Here is a 16,902-nt window from a genome sequence, read left to right as displayed (position 1 = left end):
GCAATTTTCTGAAGTCTGGTTTGTTGGGAAAGAGTGGGATTTAGTAACTTAAGAAGTAGGAAGGCTTGGAGGAGTTCCCACATGGTGCAGAAGGTTAATGACTAGGTACTGTCTCTGTGGTGGCATGGGTTTGATCCCCAGCCTGGCTCAGTGGGTTAAGGATCCAGTGTTGCCATAGCTGTGGCATAGCTTGTAGCTGTGGCTCAGGTTCATTCCCTGGCCTGGGAATTTTCATATGCCACAGGTGCAGCCAAAAAAAAAAAAAAGAAATTTGGAAGGCTGGATTACTTGCATGTAATTGAGGCAGTTTGCAATTTTTATTTTAATTATTTGTGAATAAGTAACTATATTTACATGTGTCAAAATCGACCAGAACGGACCAGAAGGCTATTCGGGGATGGGTCTCTTACTTGTGTTTCCCAGTTTCCCAGGACCTTCCTCAGTGCCTCTGTTCACAGCTTCAGGGACGCATTTCCTGCTGTGCGTTATGTAAATTGCCAACACCTGCCCTGGGAGCAGCCAATCTTAATCAGTTTCTTGAGTATCCTACCATGGAAAGTCTGTACCTAGACAAATAAAAGTTTGTCCTTTCTCATCTTTTAGCTTTTCTTAAAAAAAATTAGGTAATTTAAATAATTCTTGGAGTTCCTGCTGTGGTGCAGCAGAAGTGAATCTAACTAGTATCCAGGAGGGTGCAGGTTCCATCCCTGGCCTTGCTTAGTGGGTCGGGATCTGGAGTTGTTATGAGCTGCAGTGTAGGTCACAGACCCGGCTCAGATCCCGTGTTGCTGTGGCTGGGGCATAGGTCAGCTGCCACAGCTTTGATTCAACCACTACCCTGGGAACTTCTGTATGCCACAGGTGTGGCCTAAAAAGCAAAAAAAAGAAAATAAGTAAAATAAAATTTAAAAAAATAATTTTTAAGCTCTAGGTCATTGGTTGTATTTTTAACTTTGGGCTTGTGGGAACAGAGCATGTGTCAGTGGTACTTTCTGGCTTAACAGCTAGAGCATGAGTGTATTTAGACCCTTCAAAAAAACCTCAGATGTCACCTATTTACTATTAGCAAAATAACAAATTACTCAGAAAGCAAGATATCAAAATTTGGCTTTCTTTTTTTTTAAGTGTAAGTAAAGGTTACTTTCATAGGACATAGCAGTAATTTCCAAAATCTGATGGCCTTCCAAGACTTATTAATTGGAAATAACATTTGTACGAATGGCTTTATGATCAGAATATGATCTGCTTTTCTGCACTTGAGGGATAAGAGGAAATGTTTCTTCTTTTTATATATATTTTTGGTCTTTTTAGGGCTATACCCTCGGCATGTGGACGTTCCCAGGCTAGGGGTTGAGTCAAAACCACAGTCGCAGCCACACCAGATCCGAGCCACATCTTCGATCTACGCTGAGGCTTATGGCAATGGTGGATCCTTAACCCACTGAGTGAGGCTAGGGATCAAACCTAGTCAGATTCTTAACCCCCTAAGCCACAATAGGAACTCCTCTGTTTTTTGTCTTGGGAGAATCTCTTTTTTTAAACCAGCAGTTAGGAAGACCTGTGGTTTTCAAGGCCAGAAACTTGAAAGGAATTCCACAGAGTAGGAAGAAAAAGTTATACTCCTTAAGGCAGGCTTTTGTTGGGATATTCTCCTTTTTTTGTCATCCTTTCTTAATTCCACCTACTGTGGTATCTCAAGCTTTTCTAGTTTAAACCTTCCCGAGGTTCTCAGGGCAAATCTGTTGTTTCCCTCTCTAAGCATGTCAGGCTGATCTTTCTTCAGAATTACACATTAAATCAAGTTTTTTCTCTTTCTTACTGTCATTGTTTTGGGGTGATTTTCCATCCTCTTGAAACTCTAAGTGAGAAGTTAATTTTAAAGTATGTGGCTGTGGGGTGAATTCTGCTAAGGAAACTGAAGACATCTCTTTTCCTTCTGTTTTATTAAAGCAGACATAGCGACAGTTGTGACTAGATCTTTGAGTTCAATGCATACATCTTATCCAAGACTGTAGCCCAGGGACAGGTTTAGGAATAATGATGAAATTAGGGGAGTTCCCGTTGTGGCGCAGTGGTTAACGAATCCGACTAGGAACCATGAGGTTGCGGGTTCGGTCCCTGCCCTTGCTCAGTGGGTTAACGATCCGGCGTTGCCGTGAGCTGTGGTGTAGGTTGCAGACGCGGCTCGGATCCTGCGTTGCTGTGGCTCTGGCGTAGGCCGGTGGCTACAGCTCCGATTAGACCCCTAGCCTGGCAACCTCCATATGCCGCGGGAGCGGCCCAAAGAAATAGCAAAAAGACAAAAAAAAAAAAAAAAAAAAGAAATTAGGATTACTTGGAAGTTCCCCTGTGGCACAGCAGGTTAAAGCTCTAGTGCTGTCACTGCAGCAGCTTGGGATCTTCTACATGCCACAGGTGCAGCCAACCCTCCCCCCCAACACATACACAAAACAAAAGAAAATAGGATTACTTTTTTGAAAGTTGTTGTCAAGCTATTAGAAGGAAGAGAAGACTGGTATCTACTTTATGCCTGGCACTTTGCTAAGTATCCCAGGTTCGTTAGCTGTGACACGGTGGAGACTGGCTTTAAAGTTAGGCTGGCTTGAGTCCAGACCCCATGCCCCTACTGAACTATATTCTTGCCTTTATCAATTGTATTTACTTTGTTTCAAGTTGGAGTTTAACATTAGAAATGAAATGGGAGTTTCCTGTTGTGGCTCAGCAGAAATGAATCTGACTAGCATCCATAAGGACATAGGTTCCATCCCTGGCCTTGCTCAGTGGGTTGCTGTGGCTATGGCGTTGCTGTGGCTATGGCGTAGGCTGGCAGCTGCACCTCCGATTTGACCCCTAGCTTAGGAACCTCCATATGCTGCAGGTGTGGCCCTAAAAAGACAAAAAAGAAAAAAGCAATGTATTGTTTTGGCTTTTATTTAAGTTATATACATGGAATCCCTTTATGTATTATAGTGCTTATTTTTCCATTCATTAAAGCCTATTTGAGAGTTCCCATTTTGGCTCAGCAGTAACTAACCTGACTAGTATCTGTGAGGATGTGGGTTCGATCCCTGGCCTCACTCGTGGGTTAAGGATCCTGCGTTAAGGAAACTCCTTTTTTTCTGTTTTCTGGGCTAATCTGTGGTATAGGTTGCAGATGTGGCTTGGTTCTGGCATTGCTGTGGTAGCGGCATAGGTTGGCAGCTGTAGCTCCCTTTTGACCTGGGAATTTCCATATGCTGAGGGTGCAGCCCTAAAAAGACACACACACACAAAATAAATAAATAAAGCCTATTTGCACTGAGACTACAAATACTTTTTATTTATTTATTTATTTATTTTTTTTGTCTTTTTGCCTTTTCTAGGGCCACTCCCACGGCATATGGAGGTTCCCAGGCTAGGAGTCTAATCGGAGCTGTAGCTGCCGGCCTCCGCCACAGCCACAGCAACATGGGATCTGAGCCACGTCTACGACCTACACCACAGCTCAGAGCAATGCCGGATCGTTAACCCACTGAGCAAGGCCAGGGATTGAACCCGCAACCTCACGGTTCCTAGTTGGATTTGTTAACCATTGCGCCATGACAGGAACTCCTACAAATACTTTTTAGCTAATAGCTTAAATAGTTTAATCTCCAGTGAGAATTGATGTATTATTAGCTTTTAGAAGTTATTTTCTAGATAGTTCTTCCTTTTGTGTTTTATCTAACAATCAAATTAGAAATTATAGTTAAAAATGCTATCCATATTGCTATTTTTTCACTTATTTTCTAGTGGGTCCCAAGAGTCCTCATGTTTGCTTCCACACTAGGACTATTGTTATTATTACTGTTTTTGGTATCTTTCTGGAGATTCATCTGAAGCCTTGGTAATTTTCCCATGTTTTTTCAGTTAGACTTCTTCAAGAACATTGAATATATGTTAGCATATGAAGTAGTTCACTCCTGAAATTGCTGATACAATCATATGCGTATGTTGAATTTGGTGTTCTCACTGCCCTCTAGTTAAAACTGAATATTTCTTTTTATGTGAAATTTAATATGATTAATGTAGAAGTCTAATCTTATTAAAAATATGTCTCTAAATAAAAGTGACTCCTATAAATGTAGAGATGATGGTGCTACTTATGGGATAATATGTCTTGCTTCCTAAATCAGTGTACTCCCAGGATTTCTAGACTTCCTCCAGGCTATATTAAGTATCTTCTTGTGCAAGGATATCTTTAGTTTGTAGTCTGTATTCTGTGCAGACTGAGAGGTCTGGAGGTCATACAGTGAGTGTAGTTTCTTTACAACAACAAAGCGTGACTCTGGCCTCTGAGGAAGAGCAGGAGAGCTCTCACTCCACTGCTTTCCCACCACCATTTTCTCTGTTTCCAAATCAAGTTTAGTGGAAACTCCTTTTTTTCTTGTCTCTGGGCTAATCTGCTGGTCCCTTTGAATTTTATTTGCCTTTCGATCCAGTCTGTACCACAAAGGCAGCCTTTTTACCAGTGCTTTCCTGGGAGGCCATAGACCTTGCCCTGTTGGTCCTTTGTCATCCTTGCCTCTTTTCCTTGAGCTTTCTTTCTCAATTAAAAGCTGCTGGAGTTGCTGCAGGTGTGACCCTAAAAAAATAAATTTCAGTTTCAAAAGGTTTAAAAAAAAAAAAAAATAAGTTGCCAAAGTTGTCTTGTGGTACAGCAGGTTAAGGATCCAGTGTTGTCACTGCTGTGGCTTGGGTTGCTGCTGTGTGGGTTCGATCCCTGGCCCTGGAACTTCCACATGCTGTGGGCATGGCCAAAAAGAAAAAATTATTAGTGGTAAACTCAGTTACTCATTAATGGAAAGAAACGTTAATATATGTAGATTACAGAAAAAAATTGAACGGTGACTCTTCTGATTATTAAACAGTGATGTTTGTTGTGGAAGATCACACAGTGCTGATTGGACCCACTGTACTTTCAAGCTGTCTAGCTTTCACGCTGCCTGGTATTACTTTACTTACCTGGCTCATGGCCGTGACCATTCCAGCATTTTTTACCCTTTCCCTTCAGCTGCCTGCTGCATGTAAGCATATGATCTCAATGATTGTTACAGTCAAAAAATGTATCTATGTATTTTCAGCCTTTTACTCCCTGGCTCTTTCTCAGAAGAGGAAATAATGCTATTTCCTTTCCACAGCCAACCTTCCCATTTTGCCTCTGGTTAGTTTTTTTTCCTTCCCATTCCTCTGCTTCAGTTTCCTTCCAGTGCATCCTGTGCCTTTCTTCCTTCCAGTCTCTGCTATTGCTGCCCCACCCATCCTTCCCAAATATTTTCCTGAAAATTCTGTTTTTAAATCCCCTCTATTCAAAATATAGACAGATGAAATACTCCCTAAATGTGGTTCCCCAGCTCCCATAGGAGTCCTCTGCTTTCTTATTCGTACTCATTTCATTGCTTTTGTATTTCACTTGTAGCTCAGCACTAACTGTGAATTGGAACGTGTCCTTCTCTTCCGATAGACTGAATATTCCCTCTCTTTTATATTTTGCCATGCTTTTAACCCCCCCTTTTGTAATTTTCTCAAGCCTACCTAGCAGATTATCTGCTATTTAATGTATCAAATGAGTGGTCCTGTCTCATTATGTCATGTGAATATCAGATGAAGAAGAGACTCGGAGTTCCCGTTGTGGGGCAGTGGAAATTAATCCGACTAGTATCCATGAAGATATGGGTTCAATCCCTGCCCTCGCTCAGAGGGTTAAAGATCCCACATTGCTGTCGCTGTGTTGTAGGCTGCCAGCTGAGGCTCTGATTTGACCCCTAGCCTGGGAATTTCCATATGCCATGGGTGCGGGCCCCCCCAAAACAAACAAACAAACAACAAGAAACTGACTCAAAAACTTATAGTTTAGGTACCAGATTTGGTTTTAGCCATATAAATATCCTGTCATGAAAGTCTGCTCAACTGTTTTTACAGTAAGAGATCAGAGATGCTAGTTTTAAAGAATGGACAGAATGTTGATTTACTAAAATGCCAAAAATTTTAAGATCGATTTCATGATTTTTTTCTTTTGGAATTTTAGAGATTAACTGACCCTAAAAATTATCTTGTATTCCAGTCAATTTGCAAGTTAATATATCAAATTGTGACAGCTGAGTAATGCTGAGTAGGATTGACAGATATTTTCTGCTATGCCAACAATAACTTTGGTACTTCCGAAATTGTGATTTAAAAGTGATTGTCATGGAAACAGTTAGTAGAACAGTCTTTTTAAAAAAACCTTTTCTTAGCCAGAACACAAACTAATACTGTAATTATTTCTGAAATGGCATATCAAATGAATTTGTGAAACTAGCAATTTTTTAGACTCTTAATGATATCCAGACCAAAGACTGAGGGGGCTGTGTATCTTGCCTCATGCTATGTATTTTAGAAGCTTTTTTATTCCCTTGCTATTTCACGCTGTGCTCATATTGGAGTTTGATGCTCTTGAACAATGTTGGTTACTTGTGATTCTGTGGTCAGTTTGAGAGGGAACAATGATAAGATACTTGGAACAGGAAAGAAGCATAGGGAGATTCTTGATCAGAAATACTTTTTTTCCTTTCCAGGCTGCACCTGTGGCATATTGGTGTTTCCAGGCTCGGGATTGAATCAGAGCTGTGGCTGAGGCCTACACCACAGCCATAGCAACACCAGATCCAAGCTACCTCTGTGACCTACCCCACACATTGCAGCAAAGCTGAATCCTTAACCCACTGATTGAGGCAAGGCATTGAACAGGCATCCTCTCAGACACTATGTTGGGTTCTTTCTTTTTTTTTGCTTTTGCTTATTAGGGCCATACCTACAGCATATGGGAGTTCCCTGGCTAAGGGTCGAATTGGAGCTGCAGCTGCTGGCCTACACCACAGCCACAGCAACATGGGATCTGAGCCACGTCTGTGACCTACACTACAGCTCACAGCAATGTTGGATCCCTAACCCACTGAGGAAGGCCAGGGATTAAACCCACATCCTCATGGTTACTAGTTGGGCTCATTACCACTGAGCTATGATGGTGGGGGGAACTCCCTATGTTGGGTTCTTAACCTGCTGAGCCACAACAGAAACTCCAGAAGTATCTTCTCTACGGATTCTTACCATTTACTGAGAGTGGCCTAAAGATAAAGGGAATTTTAGGATAAGAAGAGACGGAGTTCCCACTGTGGCACAACGGAATTGGCAGCATCTCTGTAGCATCAGGATGCAGGTTCAATCCCAGGCCCAGTGCAGTGGGTTAAAGGAGCCAGCGCCAGTGCAACTGCAGGAATTGTTGTTGCAGCTGTGACTTGGAACTGATCTCTGGCCCAGGAACTCCATGTGCTGAGGGCAGCAAAAAATAAAGCATAATAATTTTTAAAAACGGGTAATAGAAAAAGATAGATGAGGAGGTAGGTCAGCCAGCATTAGGTTTCCTTCATCCTTTTCTTGACCCCCTTAAGCCTCTTTTCCTGCTTTATCATGAGAATGCAGCAATTTCTCACGATTGTTAGGACTGAAAACTTTTCACACTGTTCCTTAAAGAAGAATCACTTGAGAAGCTCATTGCAGTTTCACATGTGGGCCCCAACTCCCTCTGGGGATTCTGGATTATCCACCTGCACCTCTGAATGATTTTGATGTAGGTCATCTTGGATCAAACTTAGAAGCAGAGGCTTAGGTAGCAAGGCCCAGATTCACATTATTGGATTGTGTGGTTTGGCTACATCCCTTACTCAGTTTTGCTTTGTTTTTAAAATCTATAGTACAAGCCATAGAAATCTTTTTTTTTTCTTTCTTTTTTTTTTGTCTTTTTGCCATTTCTTGGGCCTCTCTCTTGGCATATGGAGGTTCCCAGGAGAGGGGTCTTTTTGGAGCTGTAGCCTCTGGCCTGCACACCAGAGTCACAGCAACTCGGGATCCGAGCCGCGTCTGCGACCTACACCACAGCTCACGGCAACGCCAAATCCTTAACCCACTGAGCAAGGCCAGGCATCGAACCTGAAACCTCATGGTTCCTAGTCGGATTCGTTAACCACTGCGCCACGATGGGAACTCCCATAGAAATCTTTTTAAGAGCATTAAGTGCCAGAATTACTCTCTTTGTTCGTAGCCTGTGACTGGTTCTTAATACAAGTTTAGTAGCAGATTCTGACTGGTGTGAGATGATACTTAGTAGTTTTGATTTGCATTTCTCTAAAAATCCATGATGTTGAGCATCTTTTCATGTGCTTTTAGGCCATCTCTCTGTCTTTTTTGGAGAAATGTCTGTTTAGATCTTCTGACCATTTTTTAATTGGATTGTTTGTTTTAACCCTTGAAACCCTAATCTCTGGCAAAAAAAACCCCAAAAAACAAATAATGGTCCATTTCTTCTTGGGAGACTTATGCTTTAATCTTCCCCTCCTAAGAAGGCAAAGGTAGGTAAAACTTAGACCCACCCAGCAATTAGTGTTCTACTAATTTATCCTATTTGAAATGACCCATGAATTCTCTTCATTTAACTTAGTTTAGTTTCAGGTTACCAAAATCTGGAGAGGCTCTTATAGATAGACATGCCCAAAATATAAATATTTCTATAGTTTCCCTAAAAGCCCTGTTTTCTCTCTCACTCTTAGAGATCATATAAGGTTAGAGTTCCAGAAAGCCCAAATAGATTATTAACATCTTAAAAGCACAAGAAATACCAACTCCTTCAAGACAGAGAGCCTAAACAATTACAGAAGACTCATCTTGGTACTATAGTGGAGCCTTTAGGGACCATTATTCTCCAAATCTCTTGGCAGCCCTTATTCTTGAAAGACAGGCACCATAGGGCCCCACATACTAGCAGACAACCACCCTGGGATTGCCCCCTAGGTTCTGGGATCAATCCTGTAACTTTTGGGCCCCCCATGATAGTGGACAGCCACCATGGGATCATGCCCACAACCTTTGGGCCCCACAACTTTCCACTCCCTGTCCCTGTCTCTGTGCTCACAGAAGTTTCCTCAGTCTCCTGGTTGGCTCCGCCAATTGTCGGGCTGTACCCACAGGCCCGCAAGGCCCTGTGTTTGCCCAGCTTCAAGACTGAAGAAAGAGCCTGGAGTCAGCTACAGAGATTTCAGTGGTGTAATGGATGGGGGATCTTATACATCTCAAACAAGGTCCCAGAGTGATACCTTACCCTACCTGCAGCAGATAGCAAGCAGGACGTGGTGACAGCCTTCACTAAGGGGATGTGTTTTAAGGAGGATATTTTGCCTCCTGCGATATTTGCACATGTGTGTGTTGGGCCATAATGATACAAACGTATTTCTTGGAGTTCCTGTTGTGGCTTAGCAGTAACAAATCCAGCTAGTATCCACAAGGTCTTGGGTTTAATCCTTGGCTCTGCTCAGTGGGTTAAAGATCGGGCATTGCTCCGAGCTGTGGTATAGGTCACAGACCTGGCTCAGATCTGGCGTTGCTGTGGCCGTGGTACAGGATGGCAGCTGCAGCTCTGGCTCGATCCCTAGCCTGGGAACTTCTATATGCTGCAGGTGTGCCTCCCCCCCAAAAGACCCCACGTATTTCTTGCTGTGGATTACAGGGAAAAGATGGAAAGTCACTGACTCCAATACATTACAAAAGCAGTGTGAGCTGTTTATAGGTTTTTTTTTTTTTTTTTTTTTTTTTTTTTGTCTTTTTAGGGCCACACCTACGGCATATGGAGATTCCCAGGCTAGGAGTCTAATCAGAGCTGTATTTGCCGGCCTGTGCCACAGCCACAGCAACGCAGGATCTGAGCCACATCTGCGACCTATACAACATCTCATGGCAACGCTGGATCCTTCACCCGATGAGTGAGGCCAGGGATTGAACCTGCAACCTCGTGGTTCCTAGTTGGATTCTTTTTCACTGCACCACGATGGGAACTCCTGTTTATAGTTCTTGAAACAAGGTTCTTATATATTGATTTTTGGGAAGTAATAAACTTATTTCAATTTTTGTTAGAAAACTTTGGCTTTTTGCTCTGAGGTAATTTTAGAATATACTTTGAATTTATCAGACCTTCTGATAGAATAAGTATTGGATTTGGCAACGTTCTTGGATTGTAATTCTCCTTCATTTAAGATCATTATTTACATGTGCAATAATGTGTCAGTATCAACAGTGTCCCAATAATGAGATTCCTCTTTTTAAGACACCAATTTGGAGTTCCTGTTGTGGTTTAGAAGGTTAAAAACCCGACTGGTATCCATGAGGACATGGGTTTAATCCCTGGCCTCATTCATTGGGTTGGGGATCTAGTGTTGCCGTGAGCTGTGGTGTATGTAGTTCGCAGACAAGGCTCGGATCTGTTGCTGTGGCTATGATGTAGGCTGGCAGCTCTGGCTCTAATTCCACCCCTAGCCTGGGAACTTCTTTATGTGCCAGGTACTGCCTTAAAAAGACAGAAAGAAAGACAGACAGACAGACAGACAGACCACCCGTAGCCTGGGAACTTCTTTATGTGCCAGGTACTGCCTTAAAAAGACAGAAAGACAGACAGACAGAAAGAAAGGAGGAAGGAAGGAAAAGAAAGAAAGAAGGAAATTTCAGTCAAACCCGAGCCCTCTTGATACTGAGCCATGATGGGAACTCCAAATAATGTCAGTTTGATGAAAGGCAAACAAAATTGGTGTTTATTTGTTTGCTTTTTAGGGCCACACTCTCAGCATATGGAGGTTCCCAGGCTAGGGGTTGAATCGGAGCTACAGCTGCGGGCCTACACCACAGTCATAGCAATGCAGGATCCCAGCTGTGTTTTTGACCTACACCACAGCGCATGGTAACGCCGGATCCTTGACCCACTGAGCAAGGCCAGGGATTGAACCCACAACCTCATGGTTCCTGGTCGGAGTCTTTTCCACTGTGTCACGATGGGAACTCCATGGGTATGTTTTAGTATTATGTGATACCACCTAACTAATCAGAAACTGCTTAGATCACACTGTTGTCGAAGTTTCCGTCCTCCACAAAAAGCTGACGTTTCAGAATAAATTCAAGCTTCTTACACCGAGCTTTTTGAGTTTATCTAGTTGAGGCATATATATACCTTGTTGACAGATTTTAATTTCATACTAAAATGCTAAGATTAATTCTAGTATAATTTATTTCAGATTAAATTTAGTGGAAGCATTTGTAGAAGATGCAGAATTGAGGCAGAGTTTACAAGAAGATTTACTTCGTCGATTTCCAGATCTTAACCGACTTGCCAAGAAATTTCAAAGACAAGCAGCAAACTTACAAGATTGTTACCGACTCTATCAGGGTATAAATCAACTCCCTAATGTTATTCAGGCTATGGAAAAATATGAAGGTAACAAAATGATTTTGTTTTTGTTTTCCTTCCCTCTCAGTCTACTTAACAAATGTGCTATCCTTATATAGTTGATTCTCTGACTCATATTTATTTTTCTAATAACAGGTTTATATTGACCTTATCTACATTGAAGAAGCCAGGAGTCGTGAGACAATTTAGAATTTGTTTTTTTCGAAATGGATATTAGGGTCGTGGGGTTTATCAATAAGCCTGTTGCACTAAGAATAGCAGTTGAACAGGGTTTGATTATTGAAGAGGACTCACAGGACCCCAAATGACAGTGCTTACAAATGTATGGTTTATTACAGGAAAAGGATGTAGTCTAGCAGCCGTGCTAAAGTCAGGATAATCCATCGCAGACAGAGACTGTCACAGCAAGGAGGCCAGGGAGGTCAGGTGCAGTTACCTGTGGAAAGGTCCTTAGTGAGATGCACCTCCTCAGATTAGGGACCACTCATTTGCACAGAACACTTTGGAGTTGGAGAGCCTAAAATAGAATCTTGCTGGGCTTTTTTTAATATATTGCTGGTCTTGCGGGTGTAGTCCTGTTCTGTGACTGGCTTCCATGGCAGAGCTTCTTGGGGCCTCACTGAGACCAGGGGCAACTCATCAGTCACAGACAATGCTGGTGAGCTGAGTGAACCACTGTGAATGTCCTTGGACTTATGATTACAAAACAATATGATTAGTATGTTTTATGCCTCTACCAGGGATCATTGCCATGTAGAAACTTTAAGAAAACAGTGCAGGCGAATTCAAGGCCTATTGGAATTAACCCTTCCAGCACGCTTGTGAAGGAAGGTTAAGATAGAATGTCTTGGTGGTTAACAGTTGAAGTCAGAGTGTAGTTACCTGAAGAAAGTAAGAAAAGTCGCATATTAGTTAACCAATATAGGATTGGTGGATAAAAGCACTTGCTATTCAAAGCATGGTTTTTACGTGAGCATGTTTCTACAACAAATATCTTAGTAAGTCAAAGTTATATGTCTGATACATATAATATCCACTGGTGGCCTAACAGTTAAAGACTTGGCATTGTCACGGGAACTGCCCTTTCAGTATTATGAGAAAGCTGTATAAATATTTTCATGGGTAGACTTTACAAAATATGACAGGTACAAGATAAGTATAGATTTAATTTAAATTTTATGGTAACCTTTCCTCTTATTTATCTAGCAAAGTGTAAAAGGGTAGCTAGCTGCGTAGCTTTTTGGGGTACCACTGTATAAAAAGTATTCTGATTCTAGTCAGGGCTTCTCATTAGACTGATAGGGCTTAAATGCCCTTGCATTTAGTTCCACCAAAGGGAAATTAAAGAAATGGTCTTTAATCTTTTTCTGTATCACGTATGTTTAGTGTGGTTTAATTTCCTGCCTTGTGCCTCAATTTCCTCATCCTATAAATGATTATCTTCTGTTGCTTTGATGTTCGGACTCTGTCTCCTCTGGCCTCATTTCAGTAGAATCAGCTGGAAGAGACAAGGGGGTTGACCAGCATCAGGGATGTAATCAGAATGTAATCTTGGAGACAGGCTCTCTAAACAATTCACTCTTAACCACCTAACATCAGCTGTTTTTAAATTTTTTTCTTTTTTTTTTTTTTTGGCCACACTCACGGCATACAGAAATATCCTGGTCAGGGATTGCACCAAGCCTTAGCAGAGACAATGCTGAATCCTTAACCACTAGGCCACCGGGGAACTCCCTATGCTACGTTTTCTTTTCTTTTTCTTTTTTTTTTTTTTACGTTTTCTTTATCAGTTGTCTGTTGATGGACACCTAGGTTGCTTCCTTATCTTGGCAATTTTAAATAATGCTGCTAGGAATATTGGGGGTGGATCTTGTTAAATTGGTGTTTTTGTTTTCTTCAGATATATACCCAGCAGTGGAATTGCTTGATCATATGGTAGTTCTATTTTTAGGTTTTTTTTTTTTTTTTTTTTTTTTTTTAGGTACTGTTTTCCATAGTGGCTGCACCAATTCACATTCCAACCAACAGAATACGAGGGTTCCCTTTTCTCTACATCCTTGCCAACATTTGTTATTTGTGGTCTTTTGGTGATGGGTGTGATTGTACTCTGACAGGTGTGAGGTGATATCTCATTGTGGTTTTGATTTGCATTTCTCTAATGCTTAGCAGTGCTGAGCATCTTTTCATGTGCCTTTCTGTTTTTTGTTTTTTTTTTTTCTTTTTTTAAACTAGAATGGCATTTTGTGGAGTTTAGTACAGCTCCTTAGCCTGCTGATTTCATAGAAAAAGCCGTGAGGGTGATTTATGAGGAAAAATCAAATGCCCTGTGTTTAAAAGTAAAATCATGAAATTATTAAAATTTTTTAAAAATATATTTGCTGGAGTTCCCATTGTGGTGGAGCAGAAATGAATCCGACTAGGAGCCATGAGGTTGCGGATTCGAACCCTAGCCTTGCTCAGTGGGTCAAGGATCTGGCGTTGCTGTGAACTGTAGTGTAGGTCGCAGACGTGGCTGTGATCCTGCGTTGCTGTGGCTGTGGTGTAAGCCGGTGGCTACAGCTCTGATTTGACCTCTAGCCTGGGAACTTCCATATGCCACGGGTACGGCCCTAAAAAGCAAAAATTAAATAAATAAGTAAAAAATAAAAAATATATTTGTATATTGCTAGAAATTGAATGTGTTCTGCTATCTTGTGATGTTTTTGGTTTTGATTAACTCTCAGTTTAATATTATTTTAATGTTATTCCTGGCGAAGGTAATAAAGTAAATTCACAGACAGCAGAGGGCAGCAACAGTATAGAAAGTAGATTTGTGTTGAGTGATAAAAGCTCTCCTCTAAATAATCTTTCTCCTATAACAAAAAGCTATTTGAAAAATATACTTGGCATCCCTTATTTCTCATGTCTTTTTTTTTTTTTTTTTTTTTTTGCCACACCAGCGGCATATGGAAGTTCCCAGACCAGGGATCAAATCCAAGCCAAAGCTGTGACCTACACATCACAGCTGCAGCAGTGCTGGTATCCCTAACCCTCTGCACTGGGCCAGGGATCAAACCCACCCTGCTGTAGAGATAACATTGAATCCTTAACCTACTGTGCCATAGCAGGAGCTCCTATTCCTCATGTCTTTTAAAATTAAAAAGTGAGGAATTCCTTGGTAGCTCAGTAGGTTAAGGATCAGGTATTGTCACTGCTGTGGTGAGGGTTCGATCCCTGGCCCCGAAACTTCTGCGTGCTGTGGTTGGGGTTAAAAAAAAAAATGTTGGCATTCCCGTTGTGGCTCAGCGGAAATGAATCTGACTAGCATCCATGAGAATGAAAGTTCGATCTCTGGCCTAGATCAGTGGGTTAAGGATCCGGCATTGCTCTGAGCTGTGGTGTAGGTCGCAGATGCAGCTTGGAACCCATGTTGCTGTGGCTGTGGTGTAGGCTGGCAGCTACAGCTCTAATTCGACCCCTAGCCTGGGGACCTCCATATGTCTTGGGTTGGGCCCTAAAAAGCAAAAAAAAAAAAAAAAAAAACCCAACAAAAAAAACCAAACAATTCCTAAGTATCCAGATTATTTTGGTCCAGAATTTTATTGTAATAGCTGTCATACTGCTCACACCCAAGTAGTGATCCTTTTCTGTTTTAATATATTTAAAAACCTTACGTGTGATGTTTTCCCTCCCGTAGTCTGTGCATCCTCTTCATTGAACCCATATTAATCTTTCTGAGCACATCTGATCATGTCATTTCTTCCCTCGGGTTCTGAACACATTAATTTGCTTCCCACGACCTATCAGAAGAAGCCCCATTCCTGTGCCCAGCTGCCTGCTGCTACTTCTCAGTCAGCCCCCCTTATACTCCCTTCCCTCCCCTTGTCCTCACTGTCCTGGTTCCCTGTCTCGACTGCTATGGTCTCTGCTGCATGTTTTCCTTTTGTCTTAAATGCCCATTACTGCCGTGTCCACTTGATGAACCCCTACTAATACTAAGATTGAGCTCAAATGTCACCCTTTCTGTGACACCTTCTCTGACCTCCTCGTGCAGTTAGAGGTTTTTTTTCCCTCTGGTTTTCATAGCACCTTGTGTTTATCTTCCTTGCTTTTTAACTCTAAATAAAACATAGTAAGTTAGTCTAATAATAATTCCCCCTTTTAATCTGATGGCTCAGTTTTCTTCTAAATGGAAGATAAGGATATGAAAGCAATTTATTTGGCATTTCTGAAAAGGAATCTGTTTTACTAATGTAGCACTTTTTAAACATTAACCTATAAAGCTATAATTTAAGATCTGGTTGGATTTTGTACTTTCTTTGAATTTCTTTCTTTAAATTTCTCTTTATTAGTTTATAAAAGCAGAGTAAATTCTTTGTAGTAATTATTCTACCATCCAGAGGTAGTCATTATTAATATTTTTGTATATTTTGTTTCAGTCTTGAAATAAAATTGGACACAGTTTGCTATAATAACTTACTTTGACAATGAAGACTTATTCTAATGTAGTTCATATATTAGGAAACAGTTTGAGTATAATGTAAATTTTGTGTTTCTTGTGCACATTTTGCCCATGGGAAACACTGGATGAATGCCGAAAATTGCACGCAGCTGAGCCGAGCGGTGTAGGAATACACAGAATGTACACACACACACACACACACCCCTCATACATCTGCCCTGACTTCAGTTCACCTTAATGAGCCACACTCATTGGCGTTTTGTGTTAGAACTTTGCTTCAGACGACTCTCACCATTTCATAGTAACTCGCAAGCTGCAGCGTTTTCGAAGTCCACCTTCATAATTAAATATCTTGTCTTTTGTGAGGTAAAGTGCATTATTTATTGTAGTATTTATGCATTGTTTATCCATTTAATTTGTGTAAAACTGTATAACTTACTTTGCTCCTCTCCTTTAAAATTTTTTTTTTTTTAATCTTTTTCTAGGGCTGCACTCTTGGCACATGGAGGTTCCCAGGCTAGGGGTCTGATTGGAGCTGTAGTAGCTGGCCTACGCCAGAGCCACAGCAACGTGGGATCTGAGCCACGTCTGCAACCTACACCACAGTTCACGGCAACGCAATATCCTTAACCCACTGAGCCAGGCCAGGGACCGAACCCACAATCTCATGGTTCCTAGTTGGGGTCATTAACCACTGAGCCACAATGGGAACTCCAAAGTTTTATTCCTTTTTATTACAGTTGATTTACAATGTTCTTGTCAATTTCTGATGTCACAGCAAAGTGACCCAGTTATACATACATATATATATATATATACTCATTCTTTTTTTTTTACATTATCCTTCATCATATTCCATCACAAATAGTTAGATATAGTTCCCTGTGCTATACAGCAGGATCTCATTGCTTATCCATTTCAGATGCTGTAGTTTGCACCTACTAACCCCAAACTCCCACCCCCTCCCCACCTCTGATGTTTCAAATTTGTGTTTTTCTGTTAGTGAATTCCTAAAACTTTTTCTGGGTCAGGTCAACTCCCAGTCTAACTCTAGAAGAGAAAACTCTGTTTATCTTTTTATCCATCCAGACTTTTGCCTGCTTGTCTGCATTTCAATGGCAAATAATTATATATTGACAAATTGCTTTTCCAGGGAGGTTTTACTAATTTACACTTCTAG

General features: G+C 41.2%; 1 protein-coding gene across 1 annotated transcript in view; it reads left to right on the top strand.

The window, feature by feature from the left end:
• MSH2 (mutS homolog 2) overlaps positions 1-16,902 on the top strand; it is an 80,599-nt gene that overhangs the window by 20,531 nt on the left and 43,166 nt on the right. Inside the window, 1 exon segment of the mRNA NM_001195357.1 lies at positions 11,109-11,308. Within this exon segment, the coding sequence (NP_001182286.1) occupies positions 11,109-11,308 (200 nt within the window).

The sequence above is a fragment of the Sus scrofa genome, chromosome 3, assembly GCF_000003025.6.
Source record: "Sus scrofa isolate TJ Tabasco breed Duroc chromosome 3, Sscrofa11.1, whole genome shotgun sequence".
NCBI lineage: Eukaryota > Metazoa > Chordata > Mammalia > Artiodactyla > Suidae > Sus > Sus scrofa.
This window is presented reverse-complemented; position numbering and strand designations above follow the sequence as displayed.